A 20,897-nucleotide genomic window follows, 5' to 3' on the forward strand; every position below is an offset into this window, starting at 1 on the left:
TGTGCACTGCAGAAAATCAAATATGCGCTCGAGTGCACGTATCCACGTCTCGGCCTTAGCGGGGTCGCCCATACCGTTAAATATGGGTGGCTTCTGTTTTAAGAATGTTTCCTCAATCCTTCTTTCTGGTATCGGGGCTGGTGGAGGCGGAGGTGGAGGTGGTGGAGAAGGTGGTGGAGGAGATGGTGTCCCCACACGCCACTCTTCAAACTCGCCCTGTTCCGTTTGCGGTTCCCCTCCACGTGCTCTCCCTGTTCCTCGTGGCCTCCCCCGAGGTCGTCCGGCTATTCTCGGTGTCATTCTACATTAATTAGGACATTACTTGGTAAATTCCTTATACACATTCCTTCAAAAATTTAAACAATTACATAGTATAATTTACTACAATAATTATGCCAATAACAATAGAGAAAGATAGCAGTCATATATATATATATATATATATATATATATATATATATATATATATGCATCCATAAGAAAATTGCCTCTATAGAGGACTTTTTCATACAACTGGTTGTGGAGTCAAAGTGTGGATCTGCTTCTAAACCGATTCCTAGAACATGTGTCATGTCACGGAACATCCGCCCAAATGTTTCCGTGGTGCCAAAAGTACTACTACCGCTGCTACTACTACTACTACTAGTCAAAAGCCAGAACGGTCTCATAGTGGATCCGTTTCTGGGGCACATATATCATAACTGGCTAGCTGGCTATCCGGTCGACGAGCCACTGATGCTAGCAGTAGCGTCATACCCTGGATCCTCCTCCGGGTCCTCCTCCTCCTCTGAGCTCTCGCCTACAACAATGGCTGTCTCAAGGCTACTCCCAGGGGCATGCGGGACATAAGCCCTCCCAAGTGATGACGCATGGGCGCGCAGCCCGAGTGGAATAGGTAGGGGCTGTAGGTGGCCGGTGCCCACCTGGATCTCCTGCTCATCTCCCTCATCAGAAGAGACTGAGGCTTTGCCCCTCCTTCGTCTCTCGGCCGCCGTAGCTCGCAGCTCTCTCGCCTCGAAGTCAGTCGCATCTCCTTCTGGTGGGCTAGGTGCTGGATGTGTCCTAACTCGTGAAGTACCCTGCTCACCCATAGGGGGACGGGATGGTCCTGCCCTAAACTCGCCTCTCTCCTGATGTCCAAAGGTGATGGGCGACAAGGGCGGGGCGACTGTCCCGAGCTCAGGGTAGGACGGCTCTGGAACTACTGTAGTTCTCACAGGAACAAGGTCACCGGATAAGATGTAAGGTCCTCGAGGGGCATGCCCATTTAATATGAAACATGAGTGAATTTCCCCTAGGAACTGGGGAAAATCACCCACGATATCAAAGAATGGTGCAACGGAGAAGACGTAGTCTCGGGACCTATCTATGGCCCACCCCTGCCAGTCCGAGGGCAGTAGCATGATAAGTCTCACTATGCCGTCATAATCGGTCACGCCAAACGGGTATGCTCGCTCCCACAACCAGCGAAACTGAGCCAAGAATATCCCAAGGTCATCTCCGGCGATCATCACAAAAGTCAGATACTCATAAATGATATCCTCCACAGTCGGGTACACCATCTACAAGAGAACGTGCGTCGATCAAGTCTCCGTAATGAGCATAAGGATATATTCAAACGAAAAAGTAAAAGTAAAAGTGACATGAATGCTGGTGTGGAGGGTTCTCCTAGTTTGTACTCATTCTAAAAAACTATTAGACATCGGAAATGCCTCAAAAAGTTAGGTTCATGTCAGTAGGCGTCATCAGTGAGATTAGTACTATTCGTAACTCGCCCTTTGGGATAACATTTACTCCCTGCTCAGGAAAGCGACTGCAATTTCTCTTTATCTTTTATCATAAAAGAAAATCATAATTTCCGGCACGTAGCACAAAAATAATTCGTGTTCTTTTCTTACCAAAATAAGCACCAAGTCAAGGTACATAAATAATCAATGATCCTTTACCACAAAATAAATTACCTCTTTCCAGGTTGAGCGCGACAGGTGTGAGTGCTGGGGACTTTGGGATAAAGTCTAGTGAAACGAGTCTAGACTGGTTTCATCAAAGAAACTCTCGGGTTCAGAGCGAAAAAGAATGCTCTGATACCACTCTGTCACGTCCGTAGCTGATTAAGGATGATCTAGCTTGGGGGACCGTGACTAAGGGGGGGGATAGAAGAAGAGGGGGAAAGAAGTGGGGGAAATAACAAAAGTAAGAGACAGTTGACGATTTAATATCCAATATGAAATGGAGGAAACGGTACTTAACACAACGTGCAGACTCGAGCGATTGTTCTATTCAAATTAATGAGGTCTTAAACAAAATAGAATATATCAGAGTCTTAGATAGGAGAAACGTTGCCTTTAAAAAGGCACCGCGGAAGTAAAAGAACTCGGTTCCATGTTTGGAGACATGAACCTCCGAGAGTTTATTCTTGGTGGATCAACAGCACTCACTTCACCCTGCCACTGCTCAACCTGCACATTTAGAAATACATGCAGGGCTGAGTACAAAAGTACTCAGTGAACACATTGCCGAAATATACACATATACATTTAAAATTATTGTCAAACCATTATCACAGTAACACTCGGGGTTTTATTGAAAAGATCTGAGCTTACTAAAAATATTCACATTTGGGCCCTTTTCCTGTACTTAGCCATATCTGATCATCTTGTGCCGTAGAGATGGTGTTCTCTCACGGTCACATCAACATTCTTGTGCCGGGAAGGTGGCCACCTTCCTCGGTCACCAGACCTGCCCTCTGGCCATAGGTCTCCTGTGTACACTAGTCCGAGTAGGGACACCACCCTCACTTGGACCCGAATTCGATTCACAAATCACTTGGCCTCACGCCAAAATAAACAACAGATAGGCATCATACAAAACATTTATGGCAAGACAATATTATTTGAAAAAGAGCAACGAACATGAGTTCGAGTTTTCACAATCATTTGAAAATAACTTTATTTTTATCCACATTAGTATGTAGGATAGAAAAGTTCACCTTGTACGTCTTCAAGATTTTTAGGTGTTAACTCCTTGCTACTCGGTGTTATACTCCTTGTAAGTTCCCCCCCTTTTTTTTTTTACGAAAGAAGAAAATAAATGTTGGGCTATTTTGAATTTCAATTAAAAAGATGTAGCAATCTAAGGATGCACTTAACACTATTTATTCCTTCTTTTAAATTCCACAAATGCATCAATTCAGTACATGTTAGTTTACTGATATTAAATTCAAATTTCTCTCTCTGTCTTTCTTTCTTTTCTTTTTTTTTTTTTTTTTTTTTTTTTCCTTTCGCTAGAAGAGGGAACTACACTAATTAGTTAATATGCAACAAAATATTAATTAAAACTTAACATAGGCTGATGAAAGGTTAATATTTCTTCCGAAAAGAGTTATCTCCAAAGGTAGGCCAAGATCTCTTTTAAGAAAAATTGGAGCCTAATTAAATAAATTTTCGAAAATGGGCTTCTAATCACTTTACTAGAACTTAACTTATTCTGTGGGATGGGTTGGGGTGTTTTATTACTCTATAGTCCAAATAAATAAAAGAAAAGACCCACATATAAACAATCACACCTAACCTCCTTCACCACTAAATCCCTAATTCTCCTCACACAATGAGCGGCTCCCTCTTCTTCTCACTTCCGCCGTCACCACCACCATTTCCAGCATCGCTGTCCGCCGCCGTCGCCGGCGGCGGCCCTCTCACTCTCGTTTCTTCTCTCTTTCTCTCGACCACGCTCACACCACCATCGCCGCTGCTGTCGCTGCGCGCGCGCCGGGCCACCATCACGCCCGCCAGCACCGCCGTCCGCCGCTGCCTCCGGATCTTCCCCCTCCTCCCCGATTTGCCACCGTCGCCACAACCCCAGATCTCCTCTCTCGGGTTTTCCGCCGCCGCCACGGTGCATGCACCGGTGGTGGCTCGGCCATAATCTACGCCATCGCTGCCCCTCTCGGCCCTACGCCTACCTACACCGTTCGCCGTCCTCCAGCAGAAAGAGTTCTTTCCCTTATCTTATCTAGATTTTTTTTTTCTTTGCTTAAAAATCGGGTATTTATGGTATTTGACTATATAAATTCGTAAACATTTCGACTTTAGTGAGGGATTTTTGTGTGAAGGTGTCATTATCAGCGACGGAGTGTCGAAGCTTGCTAGAGGAGATTTGGCAGATCACTTCCTAGAGATGAGTTCCAGTTTATGCTTTAGTTAGTTGTTTTAAGACTCTTAGTCCTTCTGTTCCATTAGTCTGAGGTTCTAAATATTTGGTATAAGGAGTCATGTGGATCCTGGTGTTGACTAATGCATCTATTATAGTCCTAGGTTTCAAGTGTGAATGTATGTGCATTAAAGAAAGTAAAAAGGTTTGGAGATTACCTTAGTAGGTAGGAAGCAGAAAGTGTTGGTACGACTTGGCTGATCTGGAACACCTACTGTTATTCCTTATGTCTCCTGAAAGTTGTTGCTATGTGGAAAATGTTTGGGGTATGATAGTGATGGGTGGCTGTAAATGGAAAGTTTGAGGTATATATATATGTGTGATAAGGGGGAGAAGTTGGATAGGTTTACTAGTTTCATAATTGCATATCAGTAGGCTTTCTTATCAAAAATCCTATAGTGATTATGTTATGACAGATATTTGATACGTAAATAAATTCTTGTGAGTGGAGGTGTATCTTTCTTTTATTTGCAAAATCTTAAATAAAGATTTGCATTTAATGCTGTGAAGGAATGAGTATAGTTGCCACCGTAGATTTTGATCATGTGCATTTATTACACATCTCCGGTTGCAGCCTTTGAAAATTCTCAAAGATTTTATAATATCTACTTTTGATCTCATTTCTCTCTCTAGTCCCTTGAAATTCTCTTATTTCGGCTTTTTCTCTACAATATGTTAATAATGATTTCTCTTCCTTCTAACCTATTTTCTTCATGCAGGGATTTCTCATTGAATAGCATTTTACAATCGTGTGGACGTATCAAGCTCCCTCGAGTTGCGGCGCGACTGTGTGAGATAGCTGTCCGTGATTTGCATGTCACTCCATTGTAATAGATTAGGTTTTGAACTCCCCGCATGTGTACCGGACATTATAAACTTTTATTTGAATTTATTCTTTTACCTTGTAACTTCTCATGTATGCCTTGTGCTGATTCCTAACCAGCACGACGGTCGATTATTCGATACGAGAGGGGATGTTTATTATATCCTAACTACACTAATTTAGAGTTGATCATAACGAAGCTAAGTTTAATAAAAAAATTTATAATAATAATATCATAAATTTGTGGGTCGTTACAGAGGAAGTATGACACAAAAGAAACGTACACTTCCACGATTCAATATTTCCAAGATAAATATTAATTTTACTCTACTCCCTATTTATGCACAAGGATAAATTAGTCTTAAAAAATTAATACTTTTAATATGAACTAATTTCAAGTATTTTATTTTTACGGCCGGCACATTATGCCATTTAACATCACTCTTTTCCGAAATCTCTCTTTGGAAAACCGGAAAGAGATGGGTTTTGTAACTAGGCGCGCTACAGTAACCCCGAAATGGAGGGATGATTAAGTACTCCCTCTGTCCCAGTGAAGTTGGCATACTTTGAAACTGGCACGGGATTTTAGGAGGTTTTGTTTTGTGTGTTAAATGGAGAGAGAAAATATAATTTTTATATTCATGTTAGAGAGAACTTTTTCCAAAAAGGGAAATGTGACATCTTTTGTGGGACAAACTAAAAAAGAAAGTGTGCCAACTTCTCTGGGACGGAGGGAGTACATTTTTGCCTTCTTGTATTTCGTTTCCCTCCTCCCTTCTCATTTCCCCAAATCCTTAAGGTCACACATTCTCTCTCTACCTCCTAGAGTTACTCGATGACCACACACCTCACTGCGGCTGCGTCGTCGGAGGACGACTCCATCCTACATGAGCAAGTTGTTAAGGTAGTTCCATATTTTATAGCAGATACAGTAGGAGTGAATAAAGCCCCTCCCGACAAGATTTTATAAATATTTCTTCCACTTATAAAATTTTCTGAATATGTAAAAAAGTTTTTAGCCCTTCCCAAACTAATATAATTGGAGATTAGCTAATATAATTGGAGATTAAATAGTTGGAGCTTGTTGAATATTGGACTCTTTACTTTGGGCTTCCTTTATTAATTGATTGGGTTGGTCCGTGCTGAGCCCATAAGATTAATTGTTGGCCCAAATTGAGCATGACCCGTTTTCTTATCCAGAGTGGCTGGATGTGTGACACCTGGCAACTCTACGCGGATCATGGCTTACAGCCGTTGGATGTGTGTTGTGTGTGTTAAGTGAGAGAAGGCTGTTAGACTTCTCTCATTCGATGCAATCTCTCTCTCTCTCTCTCTCTTGCTTCCAGAAACCGCCTTCTCTCTCTCTCCCTTCTCTCTAAAATTCCGGCGAACCTAGCCGGAGTTCTCCTTCAAGCTTTCTGTTCCACCGATGTTTCTCATTCCTTAAGGGTTCTACCGGTGTAGATTGAGTGGTAGGAAACTTCTTCGGTTTCCTTCTCATTCTAGGGTTTGGTCTTCTGTCAGTGACCAATCCCGAAGTGCTTGGAGTGTATGGTGAGGGATCTTGTGTTCTTGGCTGTGTTCTGAAGCTGTGTGGGTGAGTCCGCGTGTGAGACGGCCGTGGTGTACGTTGACCGGTGAGATCTAGGGTTCCACTGATCTCTGGTTTGAGTTCGTTCAACGGTGCTCTCCTTTGTGACTTGCTGCGAGGATTGGGGAGGTCTGAGGCCTAGTGTAGTCACTGCTGTGACCTGAGCCACTCGTGGCCCGATTCTCTGACTTAGTCTCTTTTGTGTTTAGATCCTTCGGGATCAGTTTCTTGTGTGACTAATTCAGCTACTCAGTGTGCAGGTACAATCAGAAAGGACGAGATCTCACGACTCAAGGAGTGCTTGAGATTAGTCTAGGGTTTCTGCTTGTAACTTTGTACTTAGTGTGTAATCAAGATACCACTGTTGTATTTGGCTTGTACCTCTGAGATTAGCCATCTCAGAACCAATCAATAAAAGAGGTCCCGGTAATTAGCGAATCCCGAGTGGTCTGATCCCTACAGTGGTATCAGAGCCACGGGGGGATCACTTGGGCGCGTCGGGTCGCAAAATTAAGGAGGTGGGCTCGTCAGAGTAAAGCTCGGCCTCCGGTATAGGCCCTGAGCTAAGACAGTTACACCTTAACGAAGGGTAACCGCTCTGGTAAATTGGCGAAACCTCTCTTTTACTGCTTTCATAGAACCCTAGGATTGGGCTTTTGTTGCTGGTAGTAACCGATGGCCACGGTCTAGGATCTGTGCTCTTGTTTTCTTGCATGATCTTGGTGCTTTACAACTTTCTTTTCTTCCGCTGCTTGCTTGCTTCTCTTTTCTTACTTAAGGTGTGTATCTCAGAGCTCTGTTCTGTGTCTTGAGTGAATTACCTATCCACCCTGTGCGTTAACCGCCTTGAGTGATCCCCTGCACCCCCATACATTGGGTGATTGTGAACTGGGAAATCCTCTTGCCGGGGTGCACGTGACAGATAGGGAGGAACTCTCCTGGACTTGATATTTGTGTGTCTGGGATCACCTTGAGTTGTTTTTCCTGTGTGTGTGCTTGCTGCTAGTGGCTTCTGTGATTATTGCATGAAAAATCTTTGCATCCTTGTTCCTAGTGGATTCTTTGACTGTTATCTGTTTAAATCCACTATCTGTGAAAGCAGAGTTGCTTGCTTTGCCCTTGGTGTGTTGAGTTCCTTTGTGTGTGTAAAAATCTTTCACAAAATGACCCAGCCAGTTGGCATTGTCCCCTTCAATGGGAAAAATGATTTTGTTATATGGAAACAAAAGGTAAAATGTGTTCTGATTCAGCAAAAAGTTTTCAAAGCTATTGAAGGGGTTCTTCTTGAAAATATGTCTGCTGAGAAAAAGGCTGAGATGAATGAATTAGCTAGGTCTTCAATTATCCTCAACATTTCTGACTTTGTGATTAGAAAGGTTGGGGCTATTGAATCTGCCAGTGAGATGTGGGCTAAGCTGGATACTCTCTATACTGAAACTTCTATGTCCTCCAGGATGTACCTTCTGGAAAAGCTTTTTAAATTTAAATTGGATCTTTCAAAGGACATAGATGATAATATTGATATTTTCCAAAATTTGGTCCAGGACATTAAAAGGTTCGGAGATAAAACCATTGATAAGTATACCAGCATAGCCCTCATGAATGCTATCTCTGATACTTATGGTGATGTTAAGGCAGCTATAAAGTATGGAAGGGATAGTGCCCCTCTAGACATAATAATCAGTTCTTTAAAGTCAAAAGAATTGGAGCTTAAAGAAAACTTTAACCCTAAATCTTCTCAAACTAAGGCTTTGAATGTGAGAGGGAGGTCTAAATCTAGAGGGGATGGCAGTAATTCCTCTGGGAATGGTAAGAAGTCAAACAGAGGCAGGTCTAGGTCTAAAGTAAAGACCCTAAGTTTAAAAGAAAATGTTTTAATTGTGGTGAAGTGGGTCATTACAAGGCAGAATGTACTAGACCCAAGAAAGGTAAGAATCCAAATGGCAATAACCAGATGGAGGCTGTTGCTAATCTGGCCAGGGATGATGGTGCAGATGGTGTTTGTTCTATGAACCATGATGTTTTTTTCTGTAAACTCTGCCTCTGAGTGTTTCTTTACCAAAAATGACTGGCTAATTGATTCAGGATGCACTTTTCACATATGTCCTTTCAAAGATTCTTTTACTTCTCTCAAACCTATGGAAAATGCTTTTGTGTCCATGGCTAATGACAAGAAGTGTAAAATCCTTGGCATTGGTACTGTGCTTTTAAAGTTTGAGAATGGATATTTGTTGCCTTTGAAAAATGTGAGATATGTGCATGATCTGAATTATAACCTGCTGTCTTGCTCTTGTCTTGAATCTGAGGGTTTTGAGGGTAAGTGGGGGCAGGGTATTATGAAGATCTGTAAGGGTGTGCTATGCATGTTTAAAGCTGTGAAAAAGTGTAACCTGTATGTGTGTACTGCTAAACCTCTGACTAGTTATGATCATAGTGTAAATCTGGTTAAAATGGATAAGGCTCTACTGTGGCATAATAGACTTGGGCACATGAGTTAGAAGGGGTTAAAACTTTTGAAAAATTCTGATATTTTGAGTGAGTTGGATTTCAAAAATGAGCTCCCCTTTTGTGAAACTTGTGTGATGGGAAAACAGCATAGGGTGTCTTTTCCCACCCCTGTGACTGAAAATGTTAGTCAAGCTGTCTTAGAGTACTTGCATATGGATGTTTGGGGCCCTGCCTTTGTTACTACCCACTCTGGATATGTGTATTTCTTATCCATTGTGGATGATTTTTCAAGAAAAGTTTGGTGTTTTCTTTTAAAACATAAGTCTGATGTTTTTCAAACCTTTTTCAAATTGGAGAGTTTTAATTGAAAATCAAACTGGAAAATGTATCAAGACCATTAGGACAGATAATGGCCTTGAGTTTTGCAATGCTCAAATGGATTCTTTGTGTCAAAAATCTGGGATTAGGAGACATAAAACTACTCCTTACACCTCTCAGCAAAATGGTGTTGCTGAGAGGATGCATAAGACTTTACTTGAAAAGGTTAGGTATCTCCTGTCCAAAAGTGGTTTGTCAAAAAAGTTTTGGGGTGAAGCCCTTTACACTACATGTTATTTGATAAATAGATCCCCTTATGTTCCTCTTAAGGGCAGATGCCCTGAGCATGTTTTCACTGGTAGAAAACCCAATCTGTCACACCTAAGGGTATTTGGGTGTAGTACTTTTATTCATTCAAAAACTGATAAGTTAGACCCAAGGTCTAGGAAGGGTGTTTTTGTTGGCTATCCTGATGGTGTTAAGGGTTATATGGTGTGGCTTAGGGATGAACCTGGTTTCAAGGTTGTGGTCAGTAGGGATGTCATCTTCAATGAAGAAGACTTCCCTTGTGTTGTCCCCAGGTCCCCTGCTTCTCCATCCTCAGATGGTGAACCTCTTAGTGAGGTGGAGCAATCTGAGGAGAGGTCATCAAGTGAGGTGGAGTCCCAGGGCAGTGATGCTTCCACTGAGGTGGAGCAGGTGTGGAATTCTTCCCCTATTAACCCAGACCCTATACCCCCTGAGCCTCTGGAAAACCAAGACCCTATGACCCTGAAAATGTTTTTGATGGTGAGCCACAACCCAGTAATAATCCAGATTTACACAATTATCAGTTAACTAGGGATAGAGCAAGAAGGGTTGGTAAAGCCCCTGATAGATTTGGTTCTTTTGTGAATTTGGTTGCCCTAGCTTTTAATGTGTTTGAATCTGATGGAAATGAACCTCAAACTTTTAAGCAGGCTCAAAAGTCCAAGTTCTGGGATTTGTGGTTTAAAGCTATGCAAGATGAAATCCACTCTCTGTTTGTCAATAAAACTTGGATCCTTGTGCCTCTGCCCCCTGGTGCCTCTGTAGTTGATTGCAGGTGGCTGTTTAAATTGAAAGATGAGATTGAGGGGTTGAGGTACAAGGCTAGGTTGGTTGCAAAAGGTTTTACTCAGCAAGAGGGGATTGATTATACAGAAATTTTTGCTCATGTGGTTAAGTTTACTACTGTAAGAGTGATGCTTGCCTTATGTGCTCATTTTAATTGGGAATTAAAGCAAATGGATGTCAAAACTGCTTTTCTTCATGGTGATTTGGATAAACCTATATACATGAAACAACCAGAGGGTTTTGTGGATCCCAACTTTCCCAATCATGTGTGTTTGCTTAAAAAGGCTATGTATGGTCTTAAACAATCTCCTAGGTAGTGGAATATTAAGTTTAATACATGCATGCAGAAGTTAGGTTTCATTAGGAGTACCTTTGATGCCTGCCTGTATGTGAAGAACCTTGATAAAGTGCATGTGTTCTTGCTGCTGTATGTGGATGATATGCTCATTATGGGTCCTTGCATTAAGTCTATTAAACATGTGCAAAGTGCCTTATGTGAAAATTTTGACATGAAAGATCTCGGTGATGCTAAAAAGATTTTGGGGATCAATATCCTTAGGGATAGGAAGTCCTCTTCTTTGGTCCTTCATCAGGAGCCTTATGTGCAAAAAATTCTTGAAAAGTTTAATATGTTTGGTGCTAAAATTGCTTCTGTTCCTTTAGCTGCTTATTTTATGCTGAGTAAGGACCTTTGTCCTACAACTGAATCTGAGGGTAAAGCTATGCAAAAGGTCTCTTATTCTAATGCTATTGGCTCTGTGATGTATCTTATGGTTAGTACTAGGCCTAATATTGCCTATGCTGTTTCTTGCTTGAGTAGATACATGTCTAACCCTGGGCCAGTGCATTGGGAAGCTCTTAAGTGGTTGCTTAGATATCTGAAAAATACTTCTAAGTATGGTTTGTGTTTTTCTAAGCATGATCAAGGTGTTGAGTTGTGTGGCTTTGTTGATTTTAACTATGCAAATGATAAGGACAAGAGGAAGTCTACAACTTCCTATGTGTTTCGGGTTTGCAGGTCTTGTGTTAGTTGGAAATCACAACTCCAACACATTGTAGCTCTGTCTACAACAGAATCAGAGTATATAGCCATTACAGAGGCTATGAAGGAGGCAATCTGGTTAAAGGGAGTTCTCTCTGAACTCAAGTTTATTAAGTCTGCTCCTGTGTTGTACTCTGATAGTCAGTCTGCCATTCAACTTTGTAAAAACCCTGTCTTCCATGATAGAACCAAGCATATAGATGTTAGGTTCCATTTTATTAAAGATGTTGTGGAAAAAGGTGAAGTTCTTTTACAAAAGGTGCATACTGATCATAACCCTGCTGATATGGGTACTAAATGTCTTTCTATGGATAAGTTGTTGTCATGCATCAAAAAATTGCACTTTGATTTTGGTTGAGCATGTGCATTGCATGTCCCGGGAAAAGACCTTGTTGACTCTTTGAAGTCACAAGGCAGCTTAAGTCCTACAAAACTAATTGGGTTACCATCTGGTGTTTTGTTAGGCACCCTGGCATCTTCTATCTAATGAACTTTGTGTTCTTTGGTGATAGGAGTGCCTTGTAGGCAATGATGAAGCAGCAGTAGACCAAGGCTCTCCCCTGTTTCTCCAGAAGTAGTCCAAAGGTGGAGAATGTTGAATATTGGACTCCTTACTTTGGGCTTCCTTTATTAATTGATTGGGTTGGTCCGTGCTGAGCCCATAAGATTAATTGTTGGCCCAAATTGAGCATGGCCCGTTTTCTTATCCAGAGTGGCTGGATGTGTGACACCTGGCAACTCCACGCGGATCATGGCTTACAGCCGTTGGATGTGTGTTGTGTGTGTTAAGTGAGAGAAGGCTGTTAGACTTCTCTCATTCGATGCAATCTCTCTCTCTCTCTCTCTCTTGCTTCCAGAAACCGCTTTCTCTCTCTCTCCCTTCTCTCTAAAATTCCGGCGAACCTAGCCGGAGTTCTCCTTCAAGCTTTCTTTTCCACCGATGTTTCTCATTCCTTAAGGGTTCTACCAGTGTAGATTGAGTGGTAGGAAACTTCTTCGGTTTCCTTCTCATTCTAGGGTTTGGTCTTCTGTCAGTGACCAATCCCGAAGTGCTTGGAGTGTGTGGTGAGGGATCTTGTGTTCTTGGCTGTGTTCTGAAGCTGTGTGGGTGAGTCCGCATGTGAGACGGCCGTGGTGTACGTTGACTGGTGAGATCTAGGGTTCCACTGATCTCTGGTTTGAGTTCGTTCAACGGTGCTCTCCTTTGTGACTTGCTGCGAGGATTGGGGAGGTCTGAGGCCTAGTGTAGTCACTGCTGTGACCTGAGCCACTCGTGGCCCGATTCTCTGACTTAGTCTCTTTTGTGTTTAGATCCTTCGGGATCAGTTTCTTGTGTGACTAATTCAGCTACTCAGTGTGCATGTACAATCAGAAAGGACGAGATCTCACGACTCAAGGAGTGCTTGAGATTAGTCTAGGGTTTCTGCTTGTAACTTTGTACTTAGTGTGTAATCAAGATACCACTGTTGTATTTGGCTTGTACTTCTGAGATTAGCCATCTCAGAACCAATCAATAAAAGAGGTCCCGGTAATTAGCGAATCCCGAGTGGTCTGATCCCTACAGAGCTGAATGAGATGGAGGGGCTGAATAGATTTTGAGAAAGAAAATTTGCAGAAGATTTGAAAGGAAAAAATGGCTGCCGCATTCTTTGGGAAGAAGTTAAATAAAAATCTTATTTTTTAACTGATACTCCTACTTAAACTTTAATTTATTAATTTTTTTAGCAATGAAAACTTCCTTCATTTCTTTAGCTAAATTGCATAAATTGAGTAGAAGTTATAATCTTTTCTAAATACAGCTAAATTGTACTCCCCTCCGTCCCATTTTAGGAGTCCTGGTTTACCATTTTTGGGTGTCCTACTTTAGGAGTCCCGATTGGAATATTCCATAAATGGTATTAGGCCCCATATTCCACTAACCTTTTTCTACTCACATTTTATTATAAAACTAATATAAAAAAGTAGGACCCATATTCCACTATCTTTTTTCACCAACTTTCCTTTACATTTCATAAAACCCGTCCGAACTCAACCGGGACTCCTAGAGTGGGACGGAGGGAGTACTCCATATAAAAAAAAGATTTCTTCATAATTCATCCAAATTAAACTACTCCATCGGTTCTTGGCTGCTTTACTCATAAGTTCAACATTACAATTTCTTTTCATTTGATTGGTCTGTGTTGGATTAATTTTATGTATAAATCATGTATGTATTTTTGGTATTTTATGATGTGTTCGACTAGTATATGAGTTCTGTGTATGATATAGTACTCCTACTATATTACTTTTTCTTATATGGTGAAGTCCCTACCACTAATAATTTCTGTGTCCTTCATTGTACACAGGATGATCCCCCCAAAAACTAACTATGCCCAAGTGCAAATGATGCTTGAAGACCTAATGGTCTTGTACCGCGTTGAGACAACAGTTCTTATTACTAGATTTAGGCGTGCAAGAAGTGAAAAACAACGCCGGAGAATCCTTGAACACGTTAGGCGGTACAGTGTATTGAATAAGATACCTGACCAGTTGAAATACATAGACCGACTTGTCCATGTAAACGACGATGATTGCATCTCTAACTTTCGCATGGACCGAAACACATTTGAGAAGTTGTGTCATATTCTAGCCGTACGTGGTGGTCTTACAGTTGGTAAATGTCTTGGAGTGGAAGAACAAGTTGCAATTTTTGTGGGTATTTTGGCTCACCACAAAAAAAATCGCTCTGTTCATTGTGAGTTTCGGCGTTCAGGGGCAACTATTTCTTATTACTTACACAGAGTTTTAGGTGCAGTACTTAGCCTCCACAAAGTTCTTTTATCCAAGCCAACTCCAGTGCCCGCTGATTGTACCGACCGCCGCTGGAAGTGGTTCAAGGTAAGTGAAAACACTCTCCCATTGAGTTCCTGATGTCTTATGTTCTTTATTGCAATTATAACATGTAATAAGGTTTGAATGCAGTGTTGTTTAGGTACTCTAGATGGCACCCACATCAATGTCTTAGTGAGTGCGGGAGACAAACTAAGGTATCGAACACGCAAAGGTCAAATAGCCACTAATACACTGGTTGTTTGCGACAAAAACATGCAATTCATGTACCTCTTATCTGGTTGGGAGGGGTCAGCCGAAGATTCATGTGTTCTCAGGGATGCTTTGTCTCATCCTACCGGCCTGCGGGTGCCCCAAGGTAGGGTTCGTGCTTATCATCATAATCCAAAATTTTGAAAAGTTTAAATTCTATTTTTGTTCAAGTTATTTAAAAAAGTTGCATCTGTTGTGTTCACAGGAGGTTATTACTTATGCGATAACGCATACGCCAATAACAATGGTTTTTTAACAACTTACGAAGGGGCGAGGTACCATCTTAAGGAGTGGGGCCCCAGTACAGACGCTCCTCAAAACCCAAAAGAAATGTTCAATATGCGCCACGCCAAGGCGAGAAATATTATAGTGCGGGCATTCGCAGTTCTCAAAATGCGGTGGGGAATTCTCCGAAGTGCTTCATATTACCCTATAAAAACCCAAATCCGGCTCATTATGGCGTATTTCCTTCTGCACAACTTCATTAGACGGGAAATGTCAATCGACCCAGTAGAATTAGAGCTTGACGGCACAATCTGCAGGGAAGCCGAAGAGGGAGAATTTGTAGATGTAGATTATGTTGATTGCGTCGAGCCAACACAAGAGTGGACTCAGACTCGTGACAATTTGGCTATGAACATGTGGAACAATCACTACTCTTTAATTGTTGTTTGCTACTTGCTTACCTATTTCTGCATTACTGTAAAACAATGACCTATTTTGTTAATCAATTCGGTATTCCACCAGTGTTTTTTCCCCTTGCATCACCCCGGAAATTGTGGATTCATTGTTGTCTTTGTTTCTGATTTTTTTGCAGCGTTTGTTGGATTTTCTTGCTCATGGGATTGGTCCTTGTTTTGCTGGGTGTAGTGATAGGTAACTGTTAAGATCGGTAAAAGATGTTCATTCTATTCAATAATTCTAATGTACAAGGGTTACAGATCTTATATAGGCTAAACATTCTCTATCTATGGTAAACCTAAATTTACATTAATTGGTATTCTATCTATGGTATATTACAATTCCATATCAATCACATATTATACTCCTGATATCTTGTGATTTCTTTCCAACATTCCCCCTCAAGTTAAGTAACGGGGTTCCCGATACTCAACTTGCACAATACTTCTCGAAACGACTTTGAGTTCACTGCCTTCGTCAAAATATCGGCTAGTTGATCTTCAGACTTGACATACGGCATCTCTACTATCTTTGCTTCGATGTTCTCCTTTATGAAGTGTCTATCGACTTCCACATGCTTGGTTCGATCATGTTGAACTGGATTTTCAGAGATACTGATAGCTGCCTTGTTATCGCAGAATAGTCTACACGATTGTGCAGAGTAAAGATCCAATTCTGTCATAAGCCTCCTTAGCCACAATATCTCCGTCAGTCCACTCTTAATTCCTCTGAATTCTGCTTCTGCACTAGATAGCGCCACCACTTTCTGTTTCTTACTCTTCCATGTCACCAGATTGCCTCCCACGAATGTGAAGTACCCGGCAGTCGACTTCCGGTCGTTCGGATTTCCTGCCCAGTCAGCATCAGTAAATCCATGTATTTCCATGTGTCCGTGTTTCTCAAACAGAAGTCCATGCTCAGCCGTCCCTTTCAAATATCGAGCAATTCTTAGAACTGCCTCCCAGTGCTCTTCTTGCGGTGCATGCATAAACTGACTCACCACTCCCACTGCATAGGCAATATCCGGCCTTGTGTGTGATAGATAGATCAGTTTCCCAACTAATCTTTGATATCTCCCTCGATCAGTTTGCTCTGCTTCTTCCTTCATCTGTAATCCATGATTTTGAATCATCGGTGTATCAACTGGTTTGCAATCAAGCATCCCTATCTCAGCCAATAAATCCAGAATGTATTTTCTCTGACTAATGAAGATTCCCTTCTTTGACCGTAGCACTTCTATTCCTAAGAAGTATTTCAGAGGTCCCAAGTCTTTCATCTCGAACTCATTAAACAGGTTCTTCCTCAGCTCAGCTATTTCTTCTTCATCATCTCCAGTGATGATCATGTCGTCTACATATATAATCAGACACGTGATCTTGCCATTCTTTTTCTTGAGAAACAGAGTATGGTCGGAGTTACTCTGTTTGTACTCATATTTCTTCATCACTTCTGTGAATCTCCCAAACCAAGCCCGCGGGGACTGTTTCAATCCATACAACGTCTTTTTCAGTTGACAAACCTCTCCATCTTGAAATTCCTCAGCAAATCCAGGTGGAGGTTCCATGAAGACTGGTTTTGGAAGTTCACCGTGCAGGAAGGCATTGGTCACATCGAACTGGTGAAGTGGCCAGTCCTTATTAGCAGCAACTGAGAATAGTACTCTCACAGTATTAATTTTGGCCACCGGGGAGAAAGTCTCAGAGTAATCTACGCCGTATGTCTGAGTATATCCCTTTGCCACAAGTCGGGCCTTATATCTGTCGATGGTACCATCTGGTCTTCTCTTTATCGTGAACACCCATCTGCACCCGACGGTCTTAACTCCTTTAGGCAGTTTGCCTTTCACCCAAGTGTTATTCTTCATCAACGCCCTCATTTCGGTGAACATGGCTTCCCTCCAGTGTTTATGTTTCATCGCCTCATCGGCTGATTGTGGGATCTCCTCTTCTTCATACAAGGCAGCCTCAAATGCTCGTGCCATCTTTGTCAAATTTCCTTGCACAAAATTTGCAACTCCATAACGACTCTTCTTCCCAATCTTTTCAGGAGAGTATCTTTTTGGCGGCACTCCTCTTGTACTCCGGTAAGGGAGTGCATATCTCCCTGTATCACCGTCAATGGCATTTTCTTCTTCAAGGGATTCTGTGTTAACAGAGTCAGTGGAAACAGAACTTGTATTCGGATTGGGTTCGGGAATTACCTCAGATATCGTCGGAGGAGGGGTACTCGGTAGCGGATGAGATGGCTCTTGCGACGAGACATGCTCGGCGGCAGTGACAACTGGATCGGGTTGGTCCTCAATCGAGGAGCTTGGCAATGACACAACCCAACTTAGGTAGTCCTCAGAACTACCTGGATCACTCTCCCCCTGACTACCAAGGTGGGTATGGTAAAAGAATTCGGTCTCCAAAAAGTTGCAGTTCATGGTGGTAAGAATCTTCTTAGAGGTGGGATCAAAGCACCTATACCCCTTTTGGTTCAGCCCGTACCCCACAAACACACATTTAGTAGCACATGGTGATAATTTCGTTCTTTCATGTTTAGGGATATGAACATAAACGGTACAACCAAAAATTTTAGGTGAGAGATTTGAGTGGTTAGGGATTTTGGCTAATTTGGACAGGGTATCAAGTGGGGTTTTCATGTTAAGGATTTTGGTGGGTAGGCGGTTCATGAGGTAGATGGATGTAGCAATAGCTTCAGGCCAGAAGTATTTTGGCACTTTGGATTCAATCATTAGAGCCCGGGTCATCTCAAGGATAGTTCTGTTTTTCCTTTCGGCTACCCCATTTTGTTCAGGTGTATAGGCACAAGATGTTTGATGGATTATGCCTTTTTCCTTGCAGAATTGGGTCATGGTAGAGTTAACAAATTCCCTCCCATTATCTGACCTAAGGGTTTGGATAGTGGTATGAAATTGTGTTTGGATAAGTTTAAGAAAAGAGACAAATCTATCAAAGACTTCAGATTTATGTTTCAAAAAATACACCCAAGTCATTCTAGTGCAATCATCAACAAATATCACGAAATATCGAAAGCCATTTCCTCCCATAAATGGGGCAGGACCCCACACATCAGAATGTACTAAAGAAAACATGGAATTCATACGAGTATTTGAAGGTTTAAATGATTGTCTGTGGCTCTTGGCCAAAACACAAGTCTCACAAGAAAATTCAGTAGGAATGGAAAGATTCGGATAAAGAAGTTTAAAATAACCAGGAGATGGGTGTCCTAGTCTTCGGTGCCAAAGCCAAGTTTCCTGTTTCGTGGACCCGTGAGCCAGCATTGCACTGCCATGTTGAGCTATCTCGTCCACATAGTAGAGTCCTTTCTTCTCAGTGTCACGCCCAAGTATCCTCCTCGTCTGAATATCCTGTAGAATACAAAAGGAGGGGTGCATCAACAGTGTGCAATTTAATTCCTTCGTCACATGGCTAATAGACATCAATCTTTGAGATAAAGTAGGAACATATAGACAATTTGTGAGACGGAGAGTAGGTGATATCTCAATTGTTCCAGACCCGACAACATTAATTAAATCCCCACTTGCGGTTCTAATATAAGTTTCAGTGATTTTGCTAAGGCTAATAAAATCATCCCTCTCTGGTGTCATAGTATCGGTTGCCCCACAGTCAAAAATCCAACCCCTAGTGTGTGTATCAGTCACATTTTGAACATGAAATGCAGCGGAAATATCTCGGAGTGGTGTAAAGGGGTTTTTTGTCACATAACTAGATAAATAGTGGTCTGTATCTGATTTTTGGGAATATTTGGGGTCAATATCATATTCTAGTAAATCGGGGGGGCATTTTTTAAAGGCATGGGGTCGTTTTTCTAAATACTCGGAATTATGGGGTAATTGGTATAATTTAGAAAAGTCAATAGGGTTTGGTTTTAAACCAAACCCGTTACCTCCTATCACCGTCGCGCCGCCCCCTGCCTCAGCCCGTTCGACGAAATTTCCGGCGCCCCTCTGGTTGCCGCCGCCCGGCGGTCCCTCCTGACGCATCGCCGCCCCAGTTCCGGCGGTTTCCCCTCGGTTTCCGCCGTCAATTTGGCGGGGCACTCCTTCGCCGTTCACTCCAGCGGCGAATTTCGCCTGGGCTTGGGTTGTCCTCGCCTTTTGCCGCTCCTCCCACCATTCTGGGTACCCCAATCTCTTGAAGCAGGTATCCCATGTATGTTTCTGTTTCCCGCAGTGGGAACACCATAATTTGGATGTGTCGGGGCGATTTCCCGGTCGGCTGGTGGCGGTGGGGCGCGGTGACGGCCCGTTCCGGTGTGGCTGGCGACTGCTTTGGGCGGCGAGTCCGTGTCCGATCTCCCCAAATGATGAATCGGCCCTTCCGCCGTTGGTTTCCACGGTGGGTGAGGAGGACGCCGGTGGCATGATTTTAAGTCGAGCCGCCTCCTTCTTCACCCTCCCGTAGGCAGCCTCCACTGATGGGTATGGCTCTTCCTTCAAAATATCTCGCCGGATCGAATCGTATTCTTGGTTTAGCCCTGCCAAGAACTTGAAGAGGCGTTTTTCGTTCAAATGAACTCTGTACTGGCAAACTCCTTTGTCGCAGCACGTTACGGGCTGCTTTTGGCAGCAGTCAATATTTATCCACAGCCCGTGGATCTTCCGGTAATACGTCTCCAAATCAAGATCCCCTTGTCTGATTGCGATTACTTTTTCCTCTAGGTCGTAGATGAGATATTTGTCGGCCTTGCTATCGAACGTCACAGCTAGGCTATCCCAAAGTGCCTTCGATGTCTGGTGGTGAGCAAAATCGGCAATAATGTCATTCTCGATGTTATCGACAATCCAAGAAAACACCACCAAGTCATCTTCTTCCCAATCATCGTATCCTTTGCTCCCCGGTTCTGGGGGATCGTTCTTGATGTAGGAATAAGCCCCCCGGCCACCAATCTTGACTTTCATAAGTCTTGACCAGAGTGAGTAATTTCTAGCATTCAATTTGAATGCCACAGTGACATTCTTGTTGTTTCTTAACTTCGTTGGTTGATTTGGTTCATTCTTGATATCTTCTTCGGTATCTGACATCTTGATATGTAGGGTCTGGTTTTTCTGGTTTGTGGGCTAAAGAACAGAGGGTCGAGAAAAGGTATATTGGCTGTGATGAAGATTTTCTGAGCCAAAAGATTATTCCTGCTCTGATACCATGTTAAGATCGGTAAAAGATGTTCATTCTATTCAATAATTCTAATGTACAAGGGTTACAGATCTTATATAGGCTAAACATTCTCTATCTATGGTAAACCTAAATTTACATTAATTGGTATTCTATCTATGGTATATTACAATTCCATATCAATCACATATTATACTCCTGATATCTTGTGATTTCTTTCCAACAGTAACAAATATGAAAGGCAATGAAAGGATGAAGGAAGTGTCACTCTCTGTTCTTCGCAAAAAAAAAAATCGCTTATGAGACTCATCTAGCCAACTAGAGTTGTAATCTGTTTGAAGCTTTTTTTTGTCAGACTATTTTTGGACCGAAGTCGCAATTCTTACTTTGTAATTCTACTACTACGACAAGGTGGATGAGAATATCTTTGTTTTGTTGGTTACCCTCTACAATAAATTCATTTTTTATATT

At 42.2% G+C, this 20,897-nt stretch overlaps 2 protein-coding genes across 2 annotated transcripts; one reads left to right on the forward strand and one right to left on the reverse strand.

Annotated features, from left to right (window-relative positions):
• Positions 1–713: 713 nt before the first annotated feature.
• LOC148927210 (uncharacterized) lies at positions 714–1,511 on the reverse strand. Its single transcript, XM_089056522.1, has one exon. The coding sequence runs from the start codon at positions 1,509–1,511 to the stop codon at positions 714–716; it is 798 nt and encodes a 265-aa protein (XP_088912648.1).
• A 12,361-nt stretch (positions 1,512–13,872) lies between these two features.
• LOC148927211 (protein ANTAGONIST OF LIKE HETEROCHROMATIN PROTEIN 1-like) lies at positions 13,873–15,487 on the forward strand. The gene is made up of 4 exons (XM_089056523.1): positions 13,873–14,403; positions 14,488–14,713; positions 14,813–15,309; positions 15,425–15,487. The coding sequence occupies exons 1-4, from the start codon at positions 13,873–13,875 to the stop codon at positions 15,485–15,487; spliced, it is 1,317 nt and encodes a 438-aa protein (XP_088912649.1).
• The last annotated feature ends 5,410 nt before the right edge of the window (positions 15,488–20,897 follow it).

This window comes from Salvia hispanica, chromosome 4 (genome assembly GCF_029641045.1).
Source record: "Salvia hispanica isolate PSC_SH4W2 chromosome 4, Shi_PSC_v1, whole genome shotgun sequence".
NCBI lineage: Eukaryota > Viridiplantae > Streptophyta > Magnoliopsida > Lamiales > Lamiaceae > Salvia > Salvia hispanica.

Excerpts from the sequence above, each read along its gene's own strand:
- LOC148927210 (XM_089056522.1), bottom strand. The coding sequence starts at position 1,511 with ATGATCGCCGGAGATGACCTTGGGATATTCTTGGCTCAGTTTCGCTGG.
- LOC148927211 (XM_089056523.1), top strand. The coding sequence starts at position 13,873 with ATGATCCCCCCAAAAACTAACTATGCCCAAGTGCAAATGATGCTTGAA. Across the intron at positions 14,714-14,812 it reads CGGCCTGCGGGTGCCCCAAG|GAGGTTATTACTTATGCGAT; the intron begins GTAGGGTTCGTG and ends TTGTGTTCACAG. Across the intron at positions 15,310-15,424 it reads TTACCTATTTCTGCATTACT|CGTTTGTTGGATTTTCTTGC; the intron begins GTAAAACAATGA and ends ATTTTTTTGCAG.